General features: G+C 51.3%; 1 protein-coding gene across 1 annotated transcript in view; it reads right to left on the reverse strand.

Moving 5' to 3' along the window:
• LOC142297346 (zona pellucida sperm-binding protein 2-like) overlaps positions 1-13,322 on the reverse strand; it is a 58,356-nt gene that overhangs the window by 29,805 nt on the left and 15,229 nt on the right. The window contains exons 2-5 of the mRNA XM_075341579.1: positions 6,862-6,954; positions 1,912-2,039; positions 1,690-1,833; positions 1,336-1,419 (exon numbers count right to left, since the gene is read on the reverse strand). Coding sequence (XP_075197694.1) covers positions 1,336-1,419; positions 1,690-1,833; positions 1,912-2,039; positions 6,862-6,954 — 449 coding nt within the window. The remainder of the gene's footprint in view (positions 1-1,335; positions 1,420-1,689; positions 1,834-1,911; positions 2,040-6,861; positions 6,955-13,322) is intronic.

Consider the following 13,322-nt stretch of genomic DNA (forward strand, 5'->3'; position numbering starts at 1 on the left):
TTATTTATTTATTTATTGTAAAAAACAGTGTGGGGTGCCCTCTGTTTTGAATTACCAACCAAGGTGAAGCTGCCAGCTGTGGTTTGCAGGCTGCAGCCGTCTGCTTTACTCTAGCTGGCTACAAAAGAAAGGGGGACCCCACGTCATTTTTTTAATTTATGTTTTTGGCTAACTACAATGCTAAGCACCCTTTAGTGGCACATGAGTCACAGAAGGGTGCCAGCTTAGAATATGCAGGGGGGTGGGACATTATATATGTCTCTCTCATCTATCCCTCTAGTCATCCATCTTTCTTGCTGCTTCCGTTTTGTTTGCGGTCCGAAAAAAAAACCAACAGTTTTTTGCGGACCACAAAGACGGAACGGTCATGTGAATGTAGCCTACATGTGTTCCCTATAGGGGGTGGGGGGGGTAGGATCCGGTACAGAACGATGGTCGATTGATATATCCGCAGGTACAAACTCCTGTGGGCACATAGCGACCGGTCTCTTGTTGCCTCGTGTTATTAGGTCTCTTCCTGTCCAACTCATCTCCAGCCCAGAATGCACAGGGAAGCTCGTCTCAACCAGGACTTGAGGAAGTGTGTGTGATTATACCTGACATGGAGATATTCCTGCTGCTTCCAGGCATAACATTGCCCCCCGGTGAGGAGAATAACGCCACTGTGGCTCCCATGACCACTGGGGTACCACACATACGCCGACAGGGCCATTGACTATAATGGAGCAGATGGAGTCAGCTTATATAGGTGCGTATATACGTTTTCGGCAGGTGGACACCTGAACATTGTAGACTGGATGCCCTGACAGGACCAGTGAATGTAGATATAAAACGCAATGTGAAAGCAGCCTTACAATAAACTAATTTAAACCATTTTAATGTTTCCATTATGTAGCTTGCTCAATGTATGAGATTACAAAGACCGTTCAGGAGTCACCTTACATCACATGTCAAACTGATGCATTATTGCAGATGCCCATAATTCAGTATGGACGATTATGCGAGTCCCATTCTGTATGGATAACTGAGCCCTGCAATTAGGTTGGCCCACAACTTTATCTACGTTTTTAACTTTGGCCCTCTATTTGAAACTAATATCCCTGGTTTATATCATTAGCTCTAATCTGGCAAAATATATATCCTACAAGTTCTCATGAGAAAGTCATTTTTGGAAGGGCTTAGATCACAGCCCATGTGAAAGAATATATGGGCCCTTTGCAGTTCAACTCAATATACAAAGTCACCTGGTAGGCAGGTAGGAAAGGACCACCTCTCCCAACTGAGGTACTGGCTAGGAATGAAAACCCCCACACATTACATCCATTCTGTCCTTACCTGGGGGAAAGCAGTTGACCAGTCCTCTGGCTCATTTCTGAAGACTCCCTCAGCAATCACTGGAATTTTCCTTCTTACCGACACCTGTTGAAATGTAATACAAGGTCTCCAAATCATCTGCATAATGAGATTTTGATTGAGGCTATAGATTGATGAAAATGTATGATCATCAATTCCAATAAGCTACACAAAAAAAAAAAAAAAAAAATTATATTTGATAGACACCCTCCCCCACCCAAGTAAAGAGTACCAGGAATCTATAGGTCAGTCAAGATACCGCCAAACATCTCCATAGTTATCCAGAACCCACATGACTAGTCTCCAGAGTGGAGCCATAAGGGAAATAAGTCTCACCTCCATGTAGTTCGTTTCACAAATAATTTCACGTGGGTTCCATACATACGGGCAACTGACCACCTTTACGTAGCTTACAGCATCCACCATATCACTCCTGGATGCGATCTCAATCTTCACCGATACTGTGTAGTAGGTGTCATTCTATAGGACAAGTTACCATCAACTCTCCAGAAACCTAAAAAAATAGCTCTGAACCTGGTGACAAGACTTGTACCTTACCCCAATCTCCACGTAACAGCTGTAGAGAGATGTCCTGAAGTTGATGTTCCCCCAGTCATCATATGAGGTGGTGTAACCACACTTCATGGCCACAGCATCTGTGATCTCATGGGCCATGCCAGCCGGGTCTGCAAAACAGTTGTACAACTTAGTTTGTGGAAAACAATTGACCAGCATTTATTCTCTTGTATAGCACCATTAAGGCTCACAATCTAGATCCCCATCTGAATATCTTGAGGGTGGGAGGTAGAAAACTCCTTCCAGATGTCCTTAGAGAGATTTAGGCTATGTGTCCACGGTAGAATGTTGCTGCGGATTTTTCTGCATGAAAATCCGCGACTTTCCCGGCAAATCCGCACCTTTTCAAAGGTGCGGATTTTTTTTTTTTCTTCCCAATTAAATAGCCAAAATCCGGATCAAAATCCGCAACAATAATTGACATGTTGCAGATTTTTCCGGATCAAAATCCGCCGCGGAAAAATCCGCAGCATGGGCACAGCATTTCCAAAATGCCATAGAAATGGCTGGGAAGTGCCGCTGCTGCAGATTTTCGGAAAATCCGCGGCTTTTCCGCGAGAAATCCGCGCATTTTCCGCAGCGTGGACACAGCCTTATACTCCGGACCACAGCAGTATAAAGCACCAATGTTAACCACAGAGCCATATCTTTAGGAAATTGCTCAATTACTGCTCACCAAGTAGTGAGCCAATAGTGAAAGCAAAGAACAGAAAATACCTGCCTTAAACTAGATAGGTCTTTCCTCTTCCATCCAAATTCAATAGCCAATGCCTGATCCGGCACGTATGCAGCACATTCATTTACAGTGGAAGCGCAACACCACGCGGTTGTGTGCTGCATGTGTCGCGGGCGGAGGAGGGGACGCTGCGCTCTCCCTCTGCTCGGGTCCGGCTGCCGCAGCCTCTGCTGCTTGAGCGATGTGCCGGATCCCGGGGACTTGAGCGGCACTCCTCGCCCGTGAGTGAAAAGGGGGATTGGTTTTGGGGATTTATTGTCCGTGACGCCACCCACGGTTGTGGTGATTCTGTGGACACCACCGCTGCTCTGTATGGGAATCCCAGGAGTGATGGTATTGAGCAGCTAGATGTTGGCCCTCCCCTCCGTGGGTAGAGGGGGGGGGGGTTGGTGGTCCCGGGGCCCGATGGGGAGTTAGGATGGTTGACAGGCAGGTTATGGGGCCTGTTGGGGGTGCAGGGGCAGCACTGTGCCGCACGGCACGGAGGTACTCACTCAACCCAAGGATGATGACAGTTCACGGTAAACAAGCGGCTGGTTGGACGGCTCCCTCAGACGGCTGCGGTGTTGAGGTTCCCTGCAAGTTAGCGGTGACTGTCTCTTTCCTGCACCTAAATACGGTTGTTTGTAGCGATTGATTACCACCCAGCTTGGATATGAGCCGGAGGAGCCCCTCTTTTGCCCACAGGCGCTGGCCCTGAGAAACTGGTGCCTTGGCGGTGTCTCTCCAATATGGTTGGACGGTTGCCATCAATCGGGACTTTGGCTGTTGGGAGACCCAGGAGGTCCCCTTCACTAACGGATTTGGCAAATTCACGGTGACTCCTAGCCTTGCCGGGATCCGAAAGGCCCCTGCCAATGGTGCTGGCTTCTCTTCGTATACCGCTCCGGTACCGCCGGGCCACCACCCGTCCACGGTCCTTTCGGCAACCTTTGATCAGCCTCTCCTGCAAACGTTCACTGTCGTCTGCCAACCTTGCTGTCTCAGTCTGGGGCACACACCTGGACCAACGTCAGGCTCTTAACTCACTTTCTCTTCCACCTTAACGCCTCTCTTGCTCCTCTACCACTTCCCTTCAACTCTAAACTTCCTCTTCAACTAATCTGCCTGGTTTTCCCGCCTCCAGGACTGTGAACTCCTTGGTGGGCGGAGCCAACCGCCTGGCCCACCCCATGGTGTGGACATCAGCGCCTGGAGGAAGGCAACAAGGGTTTTGTGTTCTGACCTTTGTGTTCCTGCAGGGAATGTGGGGTGTGGTGGTGTCATGACCTGTGACCCCCTGGCTTGCCCAGGGCGTCACACATGCACAAATGCATTTGTCCGCACGGTGTCACGCTTCTGTAGCACCCAGGGATATGGGGTACTCAGTTCCGGACAGTGTATTGGGAATGTCACAGTGGTGGCAGTTACCCGGTTCCGTGACCTGTGTCCTTTATGTAATGGGGATATTTACAGGGGATTGGTGAATAAAGTTTATAAGTGACGCCACTTGCGGTGTTGCGGCTATATGTAGGGAGCTGCCGCAGCAGAATGTCTTTACTGGGGCTGATTGTATTAGCAGCTAGTATGGTAGTCCCTCCACAAGTAGGGTATTGCATCAGCAGGTGTATGGTGCAGTGGGCATCGGAAGAAGGTAGTCCAGACAGATATTCAGTGCAACTGGTTTACTCACTGCTGAGATGTTAACTGGTTGCCCGAGGCTGGGTGGTTTCACCTCCAGGTCCCAGTGCCAGTCTGGTTCTCTGGTACCTACTTCCCTTGCACCTTTCTCTGGTAAGTGGGTCCCCGAGGTATAGAACACTGGGGGTCCCCAGTCTGTAGTTTGTCCACTTTGCCTGACTAGAGTGAACCCTGTAGGGTTGGGGTCTCTGGTCATCCCTTTGCTACTGAGTCTTTGGATTCTTTAGGGTCAGCAAGGTTCTTGATTGTCCCCTTTCCTGTGCAGGTGTTAACAGGTCAGCTTGAAGCTCTTTCATGTCCTAGGGTCTTGTACCCAGTCGGTGCATAGTTCCGGGAGTACTCCACTGGCAACCACTTCTCCTGGATACCAGTTCACAGTCAATCAGGATGTTGCTCAGACACCTTCACTCTTCCACAGTCAACTCTGTACTCCCTACTCTCCACAGTCTGCCCCTCCCACCTGGTCAACTAGTGGACTGGAGTGGCTCCACCTCTAGGCAGCCATCTATTGTCCCACCCTAGCTAGGTACCATTGTATGGGGGATTTGTTGGGGAAAACTGGGATTACCTGGGTTTTTGGTGTTACAGGCACTGGGGTTCTGGGTCCCTAAAAGGGGTAGGCCCTTCATCCTGGTGGGCATGCAGAACCTTGTAACACCCATTTCCTCTCGTGCCCGCGCTTTCCCCTCTGCCTTTACAGTTCTGCGCATACCCTGGCCAGATGATTGGTGGTGTCCTGCTCCGCCCCTCCCATCTATTTCCTGCTCCAGGGCTAGATGGGAAAGGCAACGTTGGGTCATCTAGCCAGGGCATGCGCAGAACAGTGGAGGCAGAGGGGAAAGCGCGGGCACGAGATTATGGGTGAGAGCTTGCTGATGAAAATCACAGCGCCGCCCATAATCTCGTGCCTGTGCAACGTCACCAGCGGTCCAACTGTGCACGGTCCCGCTACAGTGGCACAGCGCATGCGCGAGACCTGGGATGCACTGGGTGGCGTCCTGAGGTATGTAAATGAGCGTTGGGGACAGCCTAAAGAGTCAGGAGGGACAGTAACGGACAGACAGCCCACCCCCGTGGTAGAATTAACAAGATTTTCTAACTGAAAAGGTACCACTTTAAAAACCATTTATTTTGATCTAAAAGGGGGCACAAAAACTATAGGAACCTTGCTATAATGCAGCCCAGGAGCTGCAGAGGGGGAAACTTAGGTTTAGGGCAAAATTTCTGCTGACAGGTTCCCTTTAATCTGCAAGCACATTGCAGTGCTAATGCGGACAGTGGACCCTCTGTTATCTACTTCATATAGAGGTTATCAGTCATTGTACAGGATGGGGAGCTGTGACATCACCCTATTGTGAAAGGTGGATACCACCATCTGTATATAGGTGGTGTTATCTGCCATTGTAAATCAGTTTGATCATTATGAAACTGCTGAATTTCTCCCATACAGACTAGGAGTAGCGTGCAAGTGTCAAGATTTCTGAATTCTATATATTGCAAACTCCTATTTTTTTTTTTTTTTTAAATATCAAGTTACATATTTAAAGTGAACCTGTCATCAGAAATTTAGCTATAAACCTAAAAGTTTCCCCCTCTGCAGCTCCTGGGCTGCATTCTAGGAAGCTTCCTATAGTTTTTGTGGCCCCTTTTATTCCAAAATAAATACTTTATAAACTTGTACCTTTTCGTATACAAATTTCTTAAATCTTCCATGGGGGCGGGTTGCCTGATGTACGTTGCTATCCTCCTGCCGATTTACGCCGCCCCCGAACGCTGAATTTCAAACCTCAGGACGCCGCCACTGGTCCCACGCATGCGCTGTGCTACTGTAGCAGTGCCGTGCACTGCGTGCACGTGTGACCGCTAGTGACGCTTTGCGCAGGCACGAGGTTATGGGCGGCGCTCTGTGTGTCATCAGCAAGTGCCGCCCATAACCTCGTTACTGCACTTTCGCCTATTCCTCCAGCGTTCTGCGCAAACGCTCGCTGGCCAGATGACCGGACGTCACCTCCTTCCCATCCTGCTCAGCAGCAGGAAATAGATGGGAGGAGCGGACGGAGCAGTCGGTGCCCGCGCAAAGCGTCACCAGCGATCACATGTGCACGCAGTGCATGGCACCGCTACAATAGCACAGCCCATGCGAAGGGACCACGGGCGCCCAGGGGCGGCGTCCTGAGGTTTGAAATTTAGCGTTCGGGGGCAGCGTAAATCGGCAGGAGGACAGCAACGTACATCAGGCAGCCCGCCCCCATGGAAGATTTAAGAAATTTGTATACGAAAAAGGTACAAGTTTATAAAGTATTTATTTTGGAATAAAAGGGGCCACAAAAAAACTATAGGAAGCTTCCTAGAATGCAGCCCAGGAGCTGCAGAGGGGGAAACTTAGGTTTAGGGCAAAATTTCTGCTGACCGGTTCCCTTTAACAAACACCCAATAAAGCAATGATTCATTTTTCCATGACATGTTAAATTGAGTTAAAAAAAAAAAAAAAAAAAAAAATTTAGAGTACAACTTACCAATTGCTGAAAATCTTACATATTTCCTGAAAACATTTTGTGCAGGCAAATCGAGCTGTACCAGGGACTTCCGGCAGCTGGAGACTATGAAATCTAAAGAACGTAACCTGGGTTAGTGGTAGAGAAGTCTCCTGGGCCCTGGCAATGTTAGAAGACGTTACCTGAGCTGGTGCTTTGTGTGCAGACTTCTGTGGCCAAAATATACATTAGGAACGCTAACCTGTAATGGCCAAAGATAGAATTAGTTGTGACCTTCCGCCAATAATCCCCAATTAGATGCACCACCAAGCTGAGAAACTGCAACCATGGGCATGCTATAGTGGCCTTTCCATTTTGACTCCTGGACATACAAGCCAACTAAAACCCTCAGGAGTCCATCAAAGCATGCTAAAAGTTCATGTCACAAGGGCAGAGCCCCATGTACAAGGACTCCTCTGTCTCATTTGTTGCTTAAAGTACTTTATTCCATATAGAAGGAGAACATTCAGGTTTGATCAGACTACAATAATGAAGGCCATTGTTGACACTTGAGAAAATGCCAAAACCAGCTGAGGGCAGCCCACTGCTGCACCCTACATTTAAGTCTTGTGGAAGTGTCGCGGGCGGGGAGGAGGGTGTCAGCACACCGCGCTCACCCCTTCTGCTCGGGTCCGGCAGCTGCTCCTGGTGGCTCGAGCTGTGGGCCGGATCCCGGGGTTTCTCGAGCGAGACTCCTCGCCCGTGAGTGAAAGGGGATGTTTGTTGGGTGAAGGGATTGTTATAGTTCGTGACGCCACCCACGGTTGTGGTGATTGCACCACCGCTGCTCAGTGTGGGGGTCCCGGGGATGGTGATGCGGCGCAGCCAGGTGTTGTGTTGCCCCTCCGTGGGTAGGGGTTGGTGATCCCAGGGCCCGGTGATGAGATGTGAAGTGTAGGGCCTGGAGGGCGCAGGGACGCGGGGGCAGCGCTGTGCCTTGCGGCACTATGGTACTCACTCAGCCTGACACACGGACACAGTTTGTACGGTAAACCAACGGCTGGTAGGACGGTCCCACAGACTGCTGCACCTGCACTCCCGGTAGGTGACGGTGATGTCCCTCTTCCTTGCACCTGTGTTGACTGATGGTAGCGGTGGATTCCCTCCGGTTACCCGCTCCCCGGCTGCAATCTGGGCCGGAGGAGCTCTACACTTTGCCCGCAGGCGCTGGCCCTGAGAAACTTGTGCCCTGGCGGTGGCGGTGTCTCTCCAATACGGGTTGGGCTGTTGCCTTCAATCGGGACTTGGTTGTTGGGGGATCTGCGTCCCCGTCACTGACGGATTTGGCAAATCTGGCGACTCCTAGCCTTGCCGGGGTCCGAGAGGCCCCTGCCCTGGTGCTGACTGTCCTTCGGAACACTGCTCCAGACCACCGGGCACACAGCCAACGGGGTCCTTCCAGGAACTTCCAAACGGTCCCCCTCCAGACAGTCACCGCCGTTGCTGACCTTGCTGTTCTGGCCCTCACAAAGCTGGACCCTTCAGGCTGTCTTTCTCTTCTGTTACTTTACTTGCTTTCCTCCTTTACTACTTTCCTTCCTTCACTTTCACCTAGTTGTTTACTTTAGCCCTGTCTAGACTACTCCTCCACTCCTTCCACTTCCTCCTCCCTGACTAGACTGCTTGGTTTCTTCCTGCCTCCAGTGTTGTGAGCTCCTCGGTGGGCGGAGCCAACCGCCTGGCCCACCCCCTGGTGTGCATCATCAACCTCTGGAGGAAGGCAACAAGGATTTGTGGTTAGCTGTGATGTGCCTACCTGGAGTGTGGGGTGTGGTGGTGTTGTAACCTGTGTCCCCTGGCTTGCCCAGGGCGACACAGAAGTCAAATGCACAAGTTTATGAAGGCCTCCTTACATTGAATAGGCTTAGATTGAGAGATTCTTACTTGCTCATCTATGGCCCCATTTAAAGCCCCAGGATAGGATATGTATATTAAGTGTTACATACCACCTGCCATCTATGGCACATGAATTTACAGCACAACTTATTCCCCTGTAGCCCATCATCTACTGGAAGTAAGTAATGTTATGCCTGTCCTTTGCATCTCTCCCATGATAAGTGACCACTTCCATGGTGTCAGCCACATGTCTTCTGACTCAGCATGTCATGATCTCCTGACTGTGCAACCTCTGCTCTTCAGGAGCTGCATCTCAGCCGCCAAGTTATTTCTGGGCCCATATATTTGTTATTTACTTGCATAAAATTGTTTTTAAAACCAGCAGCTGCTATCATGCATACACAGTGCGCATGACCCAACACTAACCATACATAAAGAGGCAGTTTTGTAACCAAATATTGTATCCAATACAGTACACATCAGCAATGGACCAATCCTAACAGTAAGGATAGTGTGCCACAAGCACTTAATGGCAGGGACACAGGTGCAGGAGTTGCAATTGCACACAGGCCCCAAAAAGTCTCTTCAGCCTATAGGAAGAGACCAATACTTTATATAATCAAAGGCCTGATTGGAGCGTTTGTGTGACGCCCTGGACTAACCAGGGGTCACAGTCCCACGCACAACACCCCCCCCTAAAAAGGGTCACAGCAGCCACCCTTAAAAACCTGAGTCACCCCCAGATTCTGAGGTTCACACCAGGTGGGGTGGAGCCAGGTGGTTGGCCCCACCCACCGAGGAGTTCTGATGGCCCGAGGCGGGAAAAACAGGAGAACAGAGTCTGTAGTGAGGGAGAGGAAGGAGAGGAGTAGGGAGAGTGACAGAACTAACAGGGGGTTCGGGATGGAGCCCGGACACCCTTTAGCCAGGAGGCAGACTGTGGTGGCCGCCTGCAGGAGACCGGGAAGATGACTGGTGGAACCGTAAGGGACTGGACAGGGTAGTGGCCCGCTGGAACCGAACCGGGGAACCAACTGGATACCGGAGCACCAGGAGGGGTACTCAGACCCCGACTAGGCTAGTAGCCACCTTTTAGTCAAATTAACTGATTGCGGCCTGGACCTCAGGGGTTCACTCCAACACAAGGCCTGATTGAAGACAACAGCCCCACGATTCAGGATAGAGAGCTACTGCCACAGCAAGACATCCAAAGGGCCAGCGTCTGCAGGCAAATGGGTTCCCCATCACACACACCGCTGGGGAGCGAACTACCGTCGCTGAAGCGTAGGCAGTTACTTACACACAACATAGGTGCAGGAGAAAGGCGGAAACCACCAACCCGGAGTAAGGGGAGAAACAACGCAGCCGGCTGTGGGCACCGTCCACCATCTCGTTTGGTTTACCAGAGACTCCAGTGTATTTGTCAAAGTGAGTACACCAGTGCCCTCGGGCCGAGCGCCGCACCGCACCTGCACCATCGCCAAGACCAGCGAAACACCTGTTACCCGCCCCCTTAGCATCGAGCCCCGGGACCAACATCCTCTACCCACAGAGGGGCCTACACCTAGCTGCGCCACTACACCGCTCCCGGGAGCCCCCACACCTTCACCGCAGCAGTGGTGTCTACGATCACCACAACCCGTGGGTGGCGTCACGAACTATCACTCCAAATCCATACACTCCGAGTCCCCGCGTGCAGTGCCAACTCCCTTGCAGAGCGACGTGACCCCCGGATCCATGGGAGGCTCGAGCCACCGCCTGCAGTACGAGCACGGATCAGAGCGGCTCGGCGGTCGCAGCCAAGCCTGCGGGGCGGTACACCTCCATCAAAGTCTGAGCTTCAAGTTACACCCCTGGTTAAAAGGAACCTGTAAGGTACAATGTGCACCCAGAATCATGAGCAGTTCTGGGTGAATATTGCTAATCCCTGCATCTAGTAGCATAGATAAAAGGGATCTTTAGAAAAAGTATTTGCGCCGCCCCTGCAGCAGTTGGACTGCTCGTGGCTCGAGGGTCCCCGGACCCAGGGCTCAGTGGCCACTCTAATAAAAGGGGAAAAGGGTGGGGTAATATCTAGATAAGTTTTAGTCCTTGCTATTATCTTGACTTTTAATAATTCAGATAAAATTGTCAATATTACATAATAGTGCAGTAAAATTGCCAAATGGCTATAAGTTGAAGTGATCTCACCCAGATGTTCTCCAGGGACAGAAGGACACACCGATCCAGGGTTGGTCACAAGCGGAAAAAGCCGGGGTAAAGCATTGGGAGATAAGATATAAACCCTGTCGTGCCCCGTGCCAATGCTTCCGCCCTGACAAGGGCAGCGCCCAAATGAGCTGTCTGCCCCACAACCAAACAAAGAAAAAAGCGTTCTCCCAACGCATTTCCCTCCAGGTATAAAGAGTTCCTCAGGGGAGAATAGAGAACCAATTGATCAACCTGCAGTGACAGGGATCAAAGGTAAAGGCTGTGTCCAAATACAGGGTGGCCTTTACTTTGATCCCTGCCACTGTCCCTGGAGAACATCTGGGTGAGATCACTTCAACTTATAGCCATTTGGCAATTTTACTGCACTATTATGTAATATTGACAATTTTATCTGAATTATTAAAAGTTAAGTTTTAGTCCTTGCTATTATCTTGTATGAATTGGACTATTGGGCATTATCTACCTGGTTGCAGGTTGTTGCAGTTATGGGGTAATATGTACAAGGGACAGTTAGTGAAGCCACCCGTGGTGTGTGGAAAGGGAGTACCGCCGCTGCCGATTGGAGTACCCGGGGCTGATTGAGTGGGGCAGCTAGATTGTGATCCCTCCACAGGTAGGGAAGGTGTCGCGGGCAGAGGAGGGGACGCTGCGCTCTCCCACTGCTCGTGTCCGGCTTGCTCCTGCAGCTGCTCGGTGGTGGTTCGATCGGTGGGCCAGATCCCAGGGACTCGAGCGGCGTTCCTCGCCCTTGAGTGAAAAGGGGATTTTGATTGTGGGGGTTTTGATTATTGTCAGTGATGCCACCCACGGTTGTGGTGATATTGGTGACACCCTGGCTGCTCTAGATGGGGATCCTGGGAGCGGTGACAGGGAGCAGCTTGGTTGTTATTTCTCCCCTCCGTGGGTAGGGGGTTGTTTGTCTCGGGGCCCGGTGATGGGGGTAGGGATGGTTGGTGCAGGCGGTCTACGGGGCCTGGCGATGTGCAGCGCTGTGCCGCACGGCACGGTGGTACTCACTCAGCCCAATGATGAAGACAGTTCTCCGTAAAACACACGGCTGGATGGACGGGTCCCACAGATGGCTGCGGTTGTTTCCTCCCGGCAGGTTGGTGATGACTGCCTTTCCCTGCACCTAGATACGGTATATGGTTCCAATGGGTTCCCACCGGTAACCCGCTCCCCGGCTTGGATGTGGGCCGGAGGAGCCCCTTTTGCCCGTAGGCACTTGCCCTGGGAAACTGTTGCCTTGGCGGTGTCTCCCTCACTTGGTTGGACTGTTGCCTTCTGTCAGGACTTGGCTGCTGGGAAACCCAGGAGGTTCCCTTTGCTAACGGATTTGGCATCTTCACGGCAACTCCTAGCCTTGCCGGGGTCCGTAGGCCTTTGCCAGATGGTGCTGGCTTTCTCTTTGTGTACCGGTCCGGTACCGCCGGGCCACTGCCTGTCCACAGTTCTTGCAGTAGACTCCGATAGGCCACTCCTGCAGACGGTCACCACAGTCTGCCAACCTTGCTGATCTGTCCGGGCCCCACACCCGGACCAACTTCAGTCTGCTCCTTTTCTACTTTTCTCCCTCTCACTTCCACTCTCAAACTCAACTGTTTACTCCTCCTCCACTCCAGAACTGAACTGTTTACTTTTCCCGCCTCCAGGACTGTGAACTCCTCGGTGGGCGGGACCAACCGTCTGGCCCACCCCCTGGTGTGGATATCAGCTCCTGGAGGAAGGCAACAAGGGTTTTATGTCTGACTTCGGTGTGCCTGCTGGGAGTGTGGGGTGTGTTGTGTTCTGTGTGGCCCCTGCCTTGTCCAGGGCACCACAAAGGCACTGGAGGGAGGTGAAATTGTATGGTGGAGGTGATTTGGGCAGGTCAGGATCCAGGAAGGTAAGTGTACTCTAGCGGTGCAATTGTTAGTGCGGCCAATAAGCAGATTGACAGCAGTAAACCAAGTCTCTGGGTGCCGCTGCCACTCTGGGGAGCCCATCCGGGAATCCGTCCCTGCTGGTACTGATTAGTGGTCCAGAGTCTGCCTCCATGCACAATTGTGTAGATGTTCCCGAGTGACCCTTCGACCTGAAGCTGTCAGGGTCCGGCTCCCTATAGTGATATAGAGAAGCTGTGCTCTCGATGGCTGACACTTGGGATTTCCGTAGGCCATATAAGCTGGAAAGCCCTATCCCCCTCGTTGTGTTGATGCCTTCGATCTCTAAGCTCTTGGGGGAAAGTTCATAAAGAGACTATCCTCCACAGGTGAATTATCAGGTTGCGTGAATCTACTCCCTGATTTAGGGTCCTGTATCCTGCCGTGCTCGGTACCGGTCTGGTTACTGGACTTTCTGGTGCCAACTGTTCTCCAAAACTAAGTCAATACACCTTTTTCCAATACCCTGCAACC

This window comes from Anomaloglossus baeobatrachus, chromosome 3 (assembly GCF_048569485.1).
Source record: "Anomaloglossus baeobatrachus isolate aAnoBae1 chromosome 3, aAnoBae1.hap1, whole genome shotgun sequence".
Lineage (NCBI taxonomy): Eukaryota > Metazoa > Chordata > Amphibia > Anura > Aromobatidae > Anomaloglossus > Anomaloglossus baeobatrachus.